This window comes from Salvia miltiorrhiza, unplaced genomic scaffold, assembly GCF_028751815.1.
Source record: "Salvia miltiorrhiza cultivar Shanhuang (shh) unplaced genomic scaffold, IMPLAD_Smil_shh original_scaffold_447, whole genome shotgun sequence".
In the NCBI taxonomy this organism is placed as follows: Eukaryota; Viridiplantae; Streptophyta; class Magnoliopsida; order Lamiales; family Lamiaceae; genus Salvia; species Salvia miltiorrhiza.
The window spans coordinates 79755-96349 of record NW_026651550.1 but is presented as its reverse complement, the minus strand read 5'-3'; the positions used below and the strand labels follow the sequence as shown (position 1 = coordinate 96349).

Genomic DNA, 16595 nt, shown 5'->3' with positions numbered 1-16595 from the left:
TTAAATACATAATTTTGTATTTACAAATTTTGGCACGACCGGTAGGACAATCTCTACCTCTCATCTCTTCATTAACTCCATCAAGTATCAAGATGTCTACAACTCTAGAAGATCAAGTTGCAAATTGAAGCTTGTTGAAGGACTTGGCAAAAAGATGCATGAACAAGATGTCAAAATAGCAAAGTTAGAGAAAATAAAGATTGTTGATATAAATGACGAGCAAGCGAAGGATAAACAAGAATTCGAGATACCCATGAAGCCAAAGACATGCGAAAGTGAAAAGTTTGCAATTAAACAACTTGAAATCTCTTCTGATGGTTTAATACATGTCAATCAACTCAAAGAATTCATCACGAGTTTAATCAAAGATGAGTTTGAAGGGACCCCGAAATCATTCAAGACTTATAACAAGTCATATACAACAAGGATTGACGTATTGAAGATATCAATAAGCTATTAGCCTCCAAAGTTTCAATAATTTGATGGCAAAGAAATTCAAAGCAACATGTGGCTCATTTTGTGGAGACATGCAATGATACTGGAACTTATGAAGATTATTTGGTGAAGCAATTCGTCCATTCCTTGAAAGACAATGCATTTGATTGGTATTACTGATTTGGAGCCAAATTCTATTGATAGTTGGGGGCAATTGGAAAAAGAATTTCTCAATTACTTCTACAGCACTCGAACAACAGTAAGCTTAGTTGAACTTACAAAGTCAAGTCAATGGAAAGAATAACCTAACTACATCGATCATTGGAAGAACTTGAGTTTAAATTGCAAAGATCAACTGTCAGAAACTTTAGCAATTGAAATGTGCATTTAAGGCATGCATTAGAGTCTTCGATACATCTTGAAAAGAATTCAACCAAAAACTTTTGAAGAATTAGCTACTAGAGCACATGATATGGAGTTAAATATGATTGCAAATGGTGTTGAAGAACTGTCTATGTAAGAGCCTCACAACTTTGATGAAAGTCGAGCAACAAATTAATGGTGGGAGCAATTTCTATGAAGAATCATCAATTAAAGAAGAAGAGAACAAGAATGTGTATTTAGTCACGAGTCCATCTTCTAATATATGATTAAACCTAGGGGTGTAATCGAGTCGAGCCGAGCCGAATAATGTCTTGCTCAAGCTTTTCTCGTTTAGTTAATCGAGTTGCTCGCTTAATTATCGATCGAGCTTTAATCGAGATAAATACAGTGCCGAGCCTAATTGAGCTTTTTAAATTTAAATTTTTATTTAAAACTTTAGTTATTTTCCTAATACATAAGTTATTTTTCAAGTATATTAGTTATTTTATTCACAACAATGTAATATATTTACTATTTTCTTGTAAATAAATGGTGTTAATTAGATACTTAATCCAAATACTACTAATTATAGTATAAAATATAAGATATTTGATTAATAATCTTATATTTTTACGATAAATCATTTAACGAGCTTGTTCACAAGCTAACGAGTCGAGTATCGTCATGCTCAAGCTTGACTCGTTTAACTAAACGAGTTGTTCACTAAATTACCGATCAAGCTTTTATCGAGTCGAGCGTCGAATAGCTCACGAGTAGCTTGGCTCGTTTACAGCCCTAATGAAACCTATAAGATGTTCCCTAATAAAAGTCTAAACTATTAATTAAGCTCCTAGACACAAGCAAAAACTATCTAAAAGAAACATCCAAGTTGAATACTCCTTGACACGTGTATAAAATGTTTATAAAGTCGTCTATGAACAAATCTTGAGGGGGCATTTGTAGGCATGCAGATTTTAGAAGATATTTTATTGATTTTATATTTTATTTAGTTTTGAAATCGTATGAAATCTAAAATTAAATATGATATATTATTGATAAAGATATTACCATATCTCAAAGATAAAGATCAATTTATTTGGTAGCAAGTCAAATATTAAGATTGATATATTCCATAAGATTTTCAAATTAAATAAAATTAAAATCAATAACTATCTTCTAAAATTCACATGCCTATAGTATAATTATTTTGTTTTGCCCTTATTTACTATTCTACATATTATCTTCACATACATTAAATAAGATTATTCTAATAAAAGAAAATTTTAATGTAATTTAAATTTTAAAAGTGAACTATATCTAAATGTACGATAAGGGCACGACGCGGGTCGAGTTTGAGTAAATAAATGTACGATTTATTGTGAATAGAAACATGAAATAACAATTGCTATAAAAGAAAATTACGCTTCACAAACATTAATTTTCTTCATTTTGATTATTCATTTTTATCACAACAATAATTATTTTGAATTATTCATATTTTAAAACGCTACATTTTTTCATATCAATAATTACTTTTCTTACGACAATAATTACTTGATCAAATAAGTACAAGTTTTTGCCTCCACCATTCACATTGTCGTCGTGTCCTTTGCCGCGGCCGTGCCCACCTTACCTTCCCGTCGGCGCGCCCCAAGCCCTACACCCGTGCCGCCTCTCCTTTCAGTTAGCACGCCCCCTACACCATGTCCGTACCGTTGTTTGCCACTTATTCGCCGACACATCCTCAGATCCGCCCTCGTGCCCTTGCCTACTCTTTTCTTATCAAATAAAGGGTTGGGTCGAGTCAGATTAATCTCTCGAATAAAATAGGTCTCACTCAAAATCTACTATTTGAAAAAATAAAATAAAAAATTGAAGTATCTTCGAAGCTTTTTTAAGAGGGAAACTAAGTTTTGAAGGTACTACTAAAATATATATTGTTACATAAAATATGAAATTAAGGTTTTCAAGAATATAAATATGTGGATATATCATCGGGTACCGACAATTTGACACTAATCATAATCATTCTAGTCGATTACAATCATAACCTACATTTCTTCGATAGATTACAATACTTTTCTCGATATTTTTTAAATTGAAATAGAACAGCTAACACATCTAAGCATGTGTGTTTAATGTTTATACTGAAAAAATGTGTACACGAAAATCTAATCGATTGCTTAATTCTTAATCATTAATGTTTTAAGCTCTTTTTCTTTTTTTTTTTGATAGATAGATTGACAATATTAAATCCACCTTAAATAATGCGTGTAACGTACACGGGATTCTAATAGATTTCTTAAAGGGTCAAAATTTAAAATACCCACCTTCATAACTCATCTATCAAAAATACCCACTTTCACAAAACACATATCAACCATCTCCAACTCATAATTAATGACCAAACTACCCCTCAACCAATTCTCAACAAATCCATCCTAAAACCATTTCATGTTCAAATTATCAAAATTCTATTTAAGACATAATCAGGCCCAACATGCTTCCGTACAACTTCTAAATAATTCAAATCATAAATCAACAGTATACCTTTCGTCGACTGGTCACCTTCCGGAGCTTTTATCGCGTTTTACGGACTTCTTGCCTCCTCGGCCTTCGTCCAACCACACACTCGCAAGTGATGGTTGCAACCTTCTCCCTTCACTGTGTTCCGGCTTTCGCCGAATGGTCACCTTCAGGAATCAGTTTCCCTCCTTCACTGTGTCTCGACGTCTAATATTTTTGTTGAAAAATGAAAAGAAAATATTTATACTAAACCGGAATAGTTGGACAAAAACTAAGTGTTTATAGAGGAATTATATAAAATTTAATTTATTTCATAAAATATTCCCCAAAGGAGGAGACTAACTTGTTTAGCTACTCATAGTAGCTAATACTTGTGTACATAAAATAAAAAAAAACTAAAAACTAAAACTTTGAAAACAATAATTAAAATTACAAAGAGAATTCTAGAGAGAGGAAGTGGTGTGTGAAATTGTTGTGAATTTTCGGATGCTCTCTTCTCTCCAGCACTTGTGTTTATATAGAGGTTTGAACCCCTCTATTATTGCTTGGTTGTTGGCCTCGGATTCCTTCCTCGTGGCCAGCTTGCTTGAATATGACATCCACCTTCTTTTGTCGGCCTTGATTGCCGACACTTGTTAGTGGCATCACATGGTGCTGGACCCTCGCCTTATCGTCTTGTGATAATGCTGGTAGGGGCCGGCTACTTTTCCTTCCACTCACTTTTGTCCTGAAGCTTTTGGTGAGTGGTCCTCCTGTTCTTCCACCCACTTTTGTCGTTTCTTTTGTGGGTGCGATCCTTGCTGTGAATCACATGATTCACTCTGCTTTGTCGGCCACCTTACTTTTTTGGTGCCCGAGGTGTTCTTCCCTTTGGTGTCTGACGTTCGTCATGTTCATCAGACCGGAACCTTCTTCTATCAGGTTTCGGGAGGAAACCTTTGCCGAATTCTGGCTCCTTCTGCGACGAACATTGGTCGCAGATTCTCTCGATCCAATGGCTAACATGAGCCATATTGCAGAATTTGCGACGAGTCTCTTTGCTCCCCGCGATCTTGTTTCCCCAAATAGTTTGCCTCTTATTCTCGAAAGAATTTTCAGCAAACTGGGTTGTGGTTCCTGTCATTGTATTGACCAGGAACGTTCCCAGATCTGAGCTCTGAAAGAACTTGAATCTGGACTTCATTTTGTCCATCTCTGTAAGACAGACCCAAAGACCCCATGCTCGTCTCGTGGAGATTTGATCCTCCGTAAATGTTGAGACGATTGCGGCATTAAACTCAGGAACTTTGATCCGGTTCAAGGCTCCTGTATCTGGTCTCCGAAGCTTGATGAAATGGAAGGCTTCGTAGACTCCTTTGCCAACTGGCTCTGGAGCTGCACTGAAGAAGTACAATTCCAGAACGTCTCCCCTTTTGAGGGACTCGTTGTTCTCCCATGCGTCGAACACCGTTTTCTGGATCCATTTGGGTAGACCCTTGATTTCGGTGAATGCCGGGGAAGTGGTATAAACTGAAGCTAATGCCCCAAATTCATACCATTCTTTAACATCGTTTGGATTGGCTCCTGGCGTGAACCAAACCCTTGGATATTTTCCTGCAACATCAACCCGACAATTTCCCGGATTAATGCCCCTTCTCGTAAGAAGTTTCTCCCACCTGTCTTGATAATTCTGCCAAGAAGGAGAAGAAATAATAAGATTAGTATCAACCTTAACTTGGCCTGTCATGGGCCTAAGGCTGATCTCTCCCTCTTTTACCCCAGAGGTGGAGGGTTGACATGTTGATTCAGGGAGTGACCCCTTAACAACATCTTTTCCTCGAGCGTCCGGCTGTGAAGCCATTCTCTCAGGACTTGGGCTAGGGGTACTTGAATCCCCTGCTACAGGTAATCCGCCCTGTACGGAAAGCATTGCTTTAGCCCGATTTTCACGGACTGCGCGCAAGAGCGGCTTTTCAGTTGCTTCCTGAAGATTGAACATCTTCATGAAACAGACATCAATTTGGCTAGATACTTTGGCTTCGTCAGCCGCTTGTATCTTTCCTGCTTGTTTAGTATGCAGCACACATCTGTGCCACTCTTGTTGTAGCAGCTCTAGACTTTCAAAGAGCTGCCCATGTATTGCCTCGATGGCCTCCGCTTCAGGGAGCTCCATCCCTTGTAAGGAAATCTGCAAGAACATTCTGATCAGATTTCAAAACGACAATATCATAATCATAATATTGACATTCGGCTTGCCATCTAAGCAATCTAGATTTTTCAGGCTTAGATTCAATCTTTTTTGTTAAGAAAGCTTTAACGTTAGTGTTATCTACTTTCAAAACAAATTTCTTGGCAAGTAAGAAAAGCGGCCATTTTTTAAACGCCTTTCGCACTGCAAAGAATTCCTTCTCGTTGATGTGCCATCGCACAGCTTCGTCGTCGGAGAAAAGACCGCTACAGTATCTGCAAGGTTCTTCTCCGAAAGGGGTGATCTTTGTAAGCACTGCTGCCCACCAGAAATCACTCGCGTCGGTGTAGAGGACCAAGTCATCCTCGTCTTGTGGTATTGAAAGTTTTGGGAGATTTTTACAAATCTCTTTTAACTTCTTCATACCCTCCCGATGTTCCTCCTTCCAAATAAATGGAACATCTTTCTTTAGTAAAGGACTGAAGATTTTCCGGTGCTCTGCAAGATTTTTGATAAACATTCCTGCAAAGTTAACAACTCCGAGAAAGCTTTGGAGCTGCTTCTTTTCCTTGAGATCCTCTGGAAATCCCTGGACTTTTTCCACAATATGATCTTGTAGAATTATCCCAGATTCATCGATCTCGATCCCCAGAAATTCCATCTTCTGGGTGGCTATGACTGCCTTCTTTTCTGACAGCACTAGTCCTTCTTGTTGACAAACATCTGCAAAGATCTCCAGATGTCTGACATGTTCATGAATGTTTTTTGATGCAATAAGGATGTCATCAATGTAAACAAACATAAACGAAGAATAATCTTTGAAGAGATTATCCATCTTCCTTTGGAATATCTGAGGCGCGTTGGCTAACCCCATTGGCATGACATTCCAGACATAATGTCCTTGTGGAGTTGAGAAGGCTGTGAACTTCTTACTTCTTTCCTCCATGCGAATCTGGTAGAAACCTGATTTGCAATCGAACTTTGAGAATACCTTTGCACTTCTGATGCAGTTGATGAGGTGTTCTCTGCTTGGGATAAAATATCCGTCAAACTCAAGAATGTCATTAATTCCTTTATAATTAATGACCAATCTTGGTTTTCCTCGCTTGATCTCCCCATGATTTCTTACCAGAAATCCAGGACTGCTGTAAGGCGACTTCCCTGGTTCGATTAGCTTTAAATCAAGATGTTCCTTGATTATGCTCCTCATATCCTGTTGATCTTGAGTGTTCATCAGGATAGGTCTGAATCTTACAAACTCATGCTCCTTTCCAGTTTTAACTTTCAGGGTAGCTTTGAGCTGGTTCTTGTCCCACCATGCCAAAGGATCCTCGTGGTAACACTTCTGGATTCTCCTTTTGACGTCGGCTATGGACACCTGTTCTTCTTCCTTAATATCTTTGTGTGATATCAGGGATGCCTTGAGGATTTGAGTTTCTTCCTCGGAGAGATTTGGGAATCCCTCAGTTCTGCATTTGAGCAAAACTTCTCCGAATCTCCTTTGATCCTTCATTTGAGGTCTCCGGAGTCTGCCATCATCACCACGCTTGCTGCGAAAGTTGATTGGCATCGAACGATGAAAAGCTCCTTTGAGCCTTTGCACAATGATTTTGTGGTCACAGTTGGTTGTGAACACAAGCCTCCTGGCTTCATTGTCTTGTATAAATTTCTTGAAGCTTTGCAGAAAATTATTTCCCAATAATATATCCGCTCCGGTATCATGGAAATAAATAGGTGGAGTTTTGACCTTGTACCAAGGTGTCTGTCCTGCTCCGCCGATCAATATTTCCGTTTGCTTTACTCCCTTTGATAGGAGCAAAATCTTTTTGGAGAAATCCCTTCCTGCAATTCGAGGTAGATCTTCTTCTACTTCTGCTGGAAAGACTCCTCGTTTTGCTGTACAGATTCCTGCTCCCGAATCCACATAAGCAGCAAAATATTCTGCTTTGAATTTCTCGTATAACATCCCAACAGAGATGTATATTGAGAATGGACTTGTCATTAGATCATCAACCTTTGACGCCCGATTGTGATCTCCATTCTTCCTGATTTCCATGACCATGGTTTATATTTGTCAAGGAAATCTCGTCCTAAGATCAGGACATCTGCTTCTTGTCCGGCTTGGCCTTCGGTCTGGATTTCAAAACCTCCGACCTCCAGAGTTCCGATGTATCGGTTGTCACCTGGATTTGCCAAATAATACAACGAACTACAAGGAAACTGATTTTCCCTGCTTGTTGTATCAAATTTTGTGGAAACTTGTCTCCATCCTTCGGGACATTTGAGTTTAACCCTCATGTCTGGAGCTGGTGTTTCCTGGATCGCCATTCTCTCATATGATTGAGAGAAACTTCTTGTAATAGACCCTGAAGTCAGTCTATTTCCCTGGAATGATAGCCTCGGTGCTCCCAGTCTGAGACTTTGAGTATGGCTTAGCACCGTCTTGTCTCCAATATCGATGTCGATTTCTCCGATCTGAGGAATCTCCACTCGGTTTGGTTTGACTGCCTTGGCTACCTCCTTGAATATTTCTGGAATCTCAATAAATTCTTTTCCCAGAAATAATTCCGTGTGATGAGAATTTGATAGGGCATACGAGACTTGATAAGTCAGTGAGTATGGCCTATTCCCATCTGTCAACAGCTCCTTCTTTTTGTAGTCCTGATAGAGGGTCAGGGCTCTGCTGAAGGATGAATCCTGTAGATTATAAGCGATCTGTGGATAGAACTCGGTTATAATCGTCTTGGCATAGAGATTGCCTGAAAAGGCTCCCAGAACTGATGCTCTAGTATCTCTGATTCTTTTGTCGCAAAGTGCGACATCAATTGGTTGGTCTGTCCCAGGGGATAGGGATGATTTGATCACCAACTGAATTGCTCCAATATGAATCCATTTCATCGTACTTGCGACTTCTGGCTTCATTTTCTTGAGATCCTGCCTAATATCTTCAGCAGGAACCAGCTGGATCTCCACCTGATTACTTGTAATCTCCATCGGAAGCGCCATTTCTCGGTTTGTGACACCAAAATAGACATGATGCTTCCTCTTGGATGGAATCAAGCTATTAAAAACTCGATTCAATCTTCCATTGGAAAACCCTTGGTATGTTTGTACCTCTCCAGTTTCCCGGTTGAGTTTTCTTACGAGCTTCTTCACCACTTCTTCCTGTGGAATCAGAAAATGGCTAGTAAATCCATTCTGATCCTCCTTCTGGGTGTGGTGGACCTCGTGTTCCTCTTTAGTCTGACTCGTCTCCGGTTGATCCATCGGACATTCCCGAATCTTCAGAACTAAAGACTTCTTCTTGCTCATATATACTCTCATCAGAGGATATATCTTCAAATTGATACACGGGTATCAATTTCTGTTGGTAGATTGCGTCTTCGATATCCGGTGTGGATTCGAATCTCCTTATCTGCCTTTTCTCGTTATCTGGGCAATTGGTTGAAATATGCCCCTGTGCACCGCACGACCAGCAGTTGCAATCCTTAAAACTTTCATTTGCTTTGGCTTGAGTGCGCCTGAAAGTTTTTCTCGTCGGGATTCTCTTTTGATTTGAGAATCGGTTTCTTGATGGTCCGCTCCGTTGGCCTGATTTGTAGGAGCGTGCCTTTTGTCTGGTCCACATAGTTCTTGGCTTCCAAGAACTCCTTCTGGTCTTTCTTTCATAGGGTTGATACCTATGTTTCTTTCGGCTCCTCCTTTGATACAGCAACTCAGCACCAATCTCTGTTGGAAGATCAATGTTGTCGCACATCAATGGGGACTTCTTGTTGAGTCTTCTCAATTTCTTGAGATTCCTTAAGTCTGCTGCCTTCTGGCACCATTCGGACAGCTTCTTGTGGACATAAGACATCCTTCTTGAGGCACTATCAAGGGGATATTCTCCCGGTGATACGTATTCGTTGATGAGCATCTCCCTCCATGGACTTGGAAACTTTGTGAAAAAGAGGTCCTTGGCGGTTGTATCATCAACTACCCCCATATGAACATATAGGGTATAAAGGCGTAGAAATTCATCAAGAGCTTTTGGCTCTAGCACCATTAATCGAAGATTGTAGAGTGCCTGATGATACTTCTTGCGCTTCTCTTCTGCAGATCCTTCGAAAAAACCCATTCCCAAGAAATGGATTTTGATCTGTTTAGTAGCCTCCTTAATGATTTCATAAGGTTTTGTGCTATTAAACAGTTCTTCCCTTGCTGAGATTTCAATTTTATCCCAGTATTGTTTTGCCATTCCTGCCAGACTTGCTTCGAAGATTTTGGCAAACTCCTTTTTATCGTACTCAATTGTGGTGACTACGATATTCAAAGCTGAAGCCCACTCATCGATGAGATCCTCCCAATCTTTGAAACTGGCTTCGTCGAGGTTGAGAATCAATCCATATGGATGGATTGGTTCAAGTGTGGCCTTCCCTACAGGAGTATCCCGCATCTGTGGCCTGCGTCTTTTGGTTCGTTGGTAGTGGCTTGCATCGTCTGAAGCTCCACCCCTTTTTGACGAACTTTCTTCTTGAGGCTCGGTTTTGGGCACCTCATCTCCTTGGTTCATCTTTAGATCAACCATATTGAGGTTAGCAAAAGATTCTGCTAACTCCTGTAGATCTTCTAATCCGATTCTGTCAAGGCTATTCATGATATTTGCCTTTCATGATTCGGATTATATCCTTTGGCTGCAACTCCTGGGGTGCTGCATCAAATATAGGGGGATTCGTCGGGTCGTTGGACCATTGCTTCCGAATTTTCCCGGAACATGGTTTTCGCCTTTCGATCTCCTTCATTCTTTTCTGGATATCACACAAGAGGGTTAATATTTCCTCTTGTTTGAGTGATATTCTGCTCAGCTCCATCGGTAGATCGTATAGCTTGACGCCATAATATTCCACCGTCTTTTGGATCTCCCGCAAGTTGACGTTGTCGGAAGAACTTGGCTCGATCTTTTGGTAGCCTGGAAAAGCTACTCCCGCCTTGTCTTTTGGTTCCATCAATCGTGGGACTGATGGGCCTCGTCTCTGGTTCGTTCAATCGCCGTTCTTATCCCGACGATTCCCATGAGAGTCTCATGGTATGATTGGATACCCGTGATGATATCACGAATAATTTCTGCATCTTCTCCTCGCCGAATATTCGTCACGAGGGCTCGATTATTCCAGTTGAGATCGTCTATAAGACGAGTCGTTTCTCTCTCCAAATCTTGAAGAGATTTCCTGTACACAATACATCTCGGACATTCGTCCGGATCCATATTTTCTAATGGAGTCTCCTCCCATATGGGTTAATCATAAAATAAATTAAAAATAATATAATTCCTCTATAAAAACCCGCTCTGATACCATTTTGAGAAGCGCGGGATCAATTTGAACAATTACCAATTTTAATCATTTTTTACTTAACAGTACGTGGCGTTGTCTCACAGTCCAGACCCAGTTTACCGAAGTAACCTATCGGGCACGAGGAAAGTTTCCAGCCGATATACTAGTCAAGCTTAATTAGGCAAAAGATGGGAAATAAAGAGAAATTAAGTATAAGGGTAGAAATGGTATTTCACTATGAAGTGGGTATTTTTCATAGATGTTTTATATAGGTGGGTAGATTTGATAGATGTATTATAAAAGTGGGTATTAAAAACCATTTGCCCTTTCTTAAATTCTTAATTATTAATCGATTGCTTTAAATAAAAAAAATTAAAGGCAAAACTCTAAATAATTATTTAAATTCTTAATCATTAATCGATTACTTTAAATAAAAAAAAATTAAAGATTGTGTTATGATAGAATGAAATTCAAAATCTTTGATCTTAAACATTAATCACTCTATCGCGTGGCCAACAAATGCACGTCTAAACTTCTTCTATTAGTTACTCCCTTCGTCTCAATAGTAGTGTCCCACTTTCCTTTCTAGGTCGTCTTAATAGTAATGTTCTATTTTTTTTTTTTGGGCAATATATTCTATCTTTATATTTAATATTTAAATAATTTTCATCAATCTACTCCTTGTTGGAAATATGGTTTTAGACCATTTCTGAAATTAATTATTTAATTAAATATTTATTATTTAATTGAAATAATTATTAGATGTTAATCTACATCTCGAGTAGATGAACGTGGTATACTTGAAGTCTCAAAACCGATTTCCGGTGAGTGAGATATTGTATATCAAAGTTTGGATGTTGAGTAGGGAATAACACTTGGAAGTGTTATCCCACATTGGAAAACAAGAGAAGTATACTCTTGTATAAGAATAGCAATGCTCATGGAGCTAATAACTTGTGGGCTTACTAGTGGGCTTGGATAAAGGCCTTGGCCTCGCGCGCGCTGCCGACGATCGGACGGGCACAGAATTTTTGGTTTTAATTCTCTTCATTGAGGATTTAATCTCCCTCATGAGTGTTGAGATGCCTATAAATAGAAGTCTAGAGGCATGACTTTGGATATATGAAACTTTGCATTTCCTCACTCACTCTCACTGCATATTGCTCAGTTCTTGATCCTATTCTGTTCGCCGGAGCTCGTCAGATTGTGGTGCTACTTCTAACGAGACGTCGCCGTTTTACCTTTGGGGAAGATTCGCCAACACCGTTAGCACTACCGGGGCGATAATCTTCTTGCCGGAAGAGTTTCATCTCGACTCGACGTCTTTTCTTGTTTGTTTGTTTTTTCTTTCTAAAACCAGCTTGGTAGAGCAGAGAAGCAGAGCCAGAGCAGCCAACTCCAGAGCAAAAAAGCCAGAGCAGACAACACCAGAGCAGCCAACACCAGATCGCCAGAGTCAGAGCAGCCAGCATCAGCTCAGCAGATCCAGAGCAGCCAGCATCAGCCTGGCAGACCCAGATCGGCAGAGCCAGAGCATCCAGCATCAGCTCGGCAGACCCAAATCGACAGAGCCACAACAGCGATCTCAGTTTCTAACACTCCTTAATATTCATGTTTAAAAGTAGTAATGAAAATGTGGGACATTATTAATAAGGCCGGGGGAGTATAAGTTGTGCTTGTGTTTTATTCAATAACATTGGAGGCGTGTCATGTCATATTCCCTGAATTAGCCCAAAAAACGATCGTTTCTTACAAAAAAAATTCTTCGGAGGACAAAGGCGTTACTTGTAATTCATAGGTGCCACAACATTAATAACGCGCTACAGCCACTCAATGTCGAAATCAACTCGCAAACTCCCTTAATTTATATACAAAAAAGATAAACTATATAGTTCACCAAAATCTTCATCAATTCCTTCAGCTCAAACTGAAACGATTTCCAAGCAGTCGGGCCTGCGCTGCGCCGAAATCCCATGTCAACTTCTTGCGCCACTTTGCCCAGTTCTGTGAAATTGGGGTTGCTGGGAAGAAAGAGTTTTCCAAGACTTGATCGTCAGAGTAAGCTCTGAAGTTTGGATCTTTTTTTTTATTAATGAAGAAGCCCATGTTTGTTGTTTTTCATTGTTATTTCTATAATAATGCGAAGGAAGCAGGTGTGGGTTGAGTAGGAGAGGTTTTGTGTTTAAAGGAATTGTTGCTGCTGGAGCTTCAGTAATGGCTACAACTGCTGCTGCAGAGCCCACAAAACTCAAAGGCAAACTTTTTCTTTTTCTTATTCTTTTTCTTTTGGATGGTTAATGATAATGCCGTGATTTTGTCAATTGATCTTTTTCATTTTTAATTTTATTTTTTAATGTGTAATGATGTCAGATTGCTTTCTCTGATTTAGGTTTGGAGGAATTGCCATTTAAACCGGAGGGATATAATTACTGGACGTGGCGAGATAGGAAAATACATTATGTAGTGGAAGGAGAGGGGCTGCCCATTGTTCTCATTCATGGGTTTGGGGCTTCTGCATTTCATTGGAGGTTGGCCTCTCTGCCTTTGATGCTCTACTGCTATGAACTTTAAATTTTAACATAGGCTTTTGTTAACTGAAATTCTAATTGTTTCAAGGGGGATATGATCACATTGTTTTCATTGCATCATATAACCAGCAAGAATGAGAAATACGTGTAAATGTTGCCTTTGTTTGCCATCTATGTTAGTGGAATGTGAATTGTATCTGGAATAGTATTATTTGAATGTCTTGCTTGCAGCCATATGTCACATTGTTATATTTATGCTCTGTGGTTAGCATTCAGAATCTCAGATAGTGATAAGAACAAGTGTATATCAGATTTGTTTTCTAATGTCCTGGCTTGTTAAAATTTCTTTAGGTACAACATACCTGAATTGGCTAAAAATTATAAGGTCTATGCACTAGATTTGCTAGGATTTGGCTGGAGCGAGAAGGCGCTTATTGAGTATGATGCTCTGGTGTGGAGAGATCAAGTCGTGGATTTTGTGAAGGAGATAGTTAAAGAGCCTGCAGTTTTAGTTGGAAACAGGCAAGTGTTAGTGCTGTCATGTCTACTTTATACTAGTTTTACAGTATGAAGTTTAATGGCTTTCATTAACATTATTACTTGAATTGGAGCAGCATAAATGTTGAACATTACATGTCTTCTTCGACTATTGCTACTTCATTGCATTTTATGCATGGGGGGATGCTACTGATGCATCCACTTCTGTGAATTCCTTAGATCAGCATATTCTAATAAGCTTTTTTTAACTCACAATATATGGAAGTTCAATGTTGTCAGTTATATACATGGTAATAAGCCATTTAAAATGTACCTTCCCGACTTCCTCATTTCCCGCCGTTCATATTTTGCATCCATCTGAACAAGGACTTGGATTTTAACACGATGTTATGATGAATGTTTCATGTTGTTGTACTCATTTTCTTTGGACCCATATGACTATTATGCAAATCAATAACGAGCTAAAGACAAGCTTTTATTTCTTGAAAAATTAGATTTTCTATTGGGAGGTTATTATGTTATTTTCTACTGATGAGACATTATCTTTTCTATTATTTTTTATCGTTTCATTTTGAGGTGCAATCAAAATCATTGACTTCTACACCTAATCATTGTCTCAGTCTAGGAGGATTCACTGCTTTAGTTGCAGCAGCATCACTGCAGGATCAAGTTAAGGGCGTTGTATTACTGAACTCAGCAGGACAATTTGGAGATGCTAGTTCTCCAGCAACAGAGACTGAAGAAAATGCCGTGCAAAAATTTGTTTTGAAGCCACTGAAGGATGTTTTTCAGCGTGTTGTTCTTGGATTTTTGTTTTGGCAAGCCAAGCAACCAGCACGCGTTGAGTCTGTCTTGAAAAGTGTACGTGCACTTTCCTGGTTTCAACGGGCTTATTTGCATTTCCTTTCCTGATCAGTAAAATCTTCTTCAGTTGATTGAATTTATATTTACTGTATTTAGTTACCGTCCCAAGTATTTTTCCCATTAACACGATGGACTTGATGGATCTCTTGCTGAAGATCAAATAAAAGTTGGGAGCTTTATCATCTAAAATGATCACCAAGAAACCAGAAAGAAAAGATTCATTGATCTTGTATAAATAATCTTATTCTGCCCCGCATGTATAACATTCTTGTTCTTCTCTATTAACATCATGTGATGAAATTTACACTTTGTATTTGTTTCAGGTCTATGTCAACTCTACAAATGTTGATGACTATCTAATCAATTCAATAACAAGGCCTGCTGATGATCCAAATGCTGGCGAAGTTTACTACAGGTACGAAGTTAAACGAGTAAAATAAGTCCCCGTCCATGATGGGAGTTTAAATCCTTAAGTTTGTGGGTGTCTGCAGACTAATGACAAGATTCATGTCGAACCAAAGAAAGTATACGCTTGACAGCGTGTTGAGCCAACTGTCATGCCCGTTGCTCTTGGTGTGGGGGGACTTAGATCCTTGGGTTGGCCCTGCGAAAGCTCTCCGGATCAAAGAGTTTTATCCAGGTACTTCCCTCGTAAACTTACAGGCGGGGCACTGCCCACACGATGAGGTTCCGGAGCTTGTCAATAAGGCCCTATTGGAGTGGCTCCCGACTATACCGTCTCCTCAAGCTCCATGAACATCGTTCTGTTCCACAGTTTTGAGGCATGTACATCTGTTGGAAAGCTCAAATGATTGATATATTTGGTATTGGTATATAATTGAAAATTGAATTTCCATAGAGATATCAGTTGCATTGTTCTTCCACTTGAATTCTAACCAACAATGGTTGTTATGTTTCTGCTTTTAATTTCATTCTTCTGCTGATTTTTTGTTCAACTAATTGACTCGATCCAAATGCAGCGTGTTGATTTTCTTTTAAAATCATATTGATAAGATTATTCAAATTTTATGATTGTAAAAAAACTATGAGAAAAAAGTCTGTGAGATAATGATCTAGCATCATGTATTACAATATGGAGATACGTCATGCATTAGTGCGTCATCGTCTGATTATTGGAGCAAAGTCAAAAATAAAATTCTTACTCGACTTTTTTGGTCTTTGTCTCTTATCTATATCTATCTATACCTATTATAAAAGAGCCTTGTTTTGCAAAATTTGATTTGCCTAATATGCCCCTATTTCTTAATCTATTTAAGGACAATAGTGTAATATCATATTAATTATTATTATTATTCTAATCTTTTTTATTTAGTTGATTATTGTCATAATAATGAACATAAAAGAATTCAACTACAATCACAATTCTAAACAAGTTCGATTTTATCTATATTTATCACATATAAATCTATTATTTAAATCCAAGACTTATTAATTTTTTTAAACAAATTTACTATATAAATCCAATAAACATTAGTAGTAAATATATGTTTCGTCTATCTGCGTATATTCTTGGAAAGATCTCACTTTCCTTCTCTTTTCTGGCAGAAATGGAGGCAATTAATGCCTATTCTTTTTGAACAGCCAGTTCACAGAGATGATTGGAAGGGTTTTGGTCATGTTAGTCACGTTGCAAAAACCAAGTACGGGGTATCTGTTGTTGCTGATGAAAGTTGTCAATGGGTCAGCCCCTTTTCTACTTGTAGTTGTGTTGCATGGATGATTCTTTTGGGCTATCTGATATTATTTTTCTTTGCTTATAGTTGGTACTAAAAAATGATGCTATTTTGATGCCAAAAAATATCTTCCTGGATTGATGTCATTTTATCCAACGGACAATTCTTTGTATTCTTAAGTGATGCTAATTGTCACAGCCCGCCCTAA

The 16595-nt window shown here is 38.6% G+C and overlaps 1 protein-coding gene across 3 annotated transcripts; it reads left to right on the top strand.

Moving 5' to 3' along the window:
* Positions 1-12501: 12501 nt before the first annotated feature.
* Positions 12502-15649, top strand: LOC131004650 (pheophytinase, chloroplastic). 3 transcript variants are annotated; one of them, XM_057931351.1, is made up of 7 exons: positions 12502-12861; positions 12950-13057; positions 13193-13331; positions 13683-13853; positions 14450-14690; positions 15017-15108; positions 15185-15649. In XM_057931351.1, exons 1-7 carry the CDS (start codon positions 12777-12779, stop codon positions 15447-15449), a joined length of 1101 nt encoding a protein of 366 aa, XP_057787334.1. In that variant the 5' UTR covers positions 12502-12776; the 3' UTR covers positions 15450-15649. The 3 variants fall into 3 exon arrangements, with proteins under 3 accessions (XP_057787334.1, XP_057787336.1, XP_057787335.1); XM_057931352.1 differs by having other exon boundaries at positions 12629-12861; positions 12957-13057; XM_057931353.1 differs by lacking the exon at positions 13683-13853.
* Positions 15650-16595: the final 946 nt, after the last annotated feature.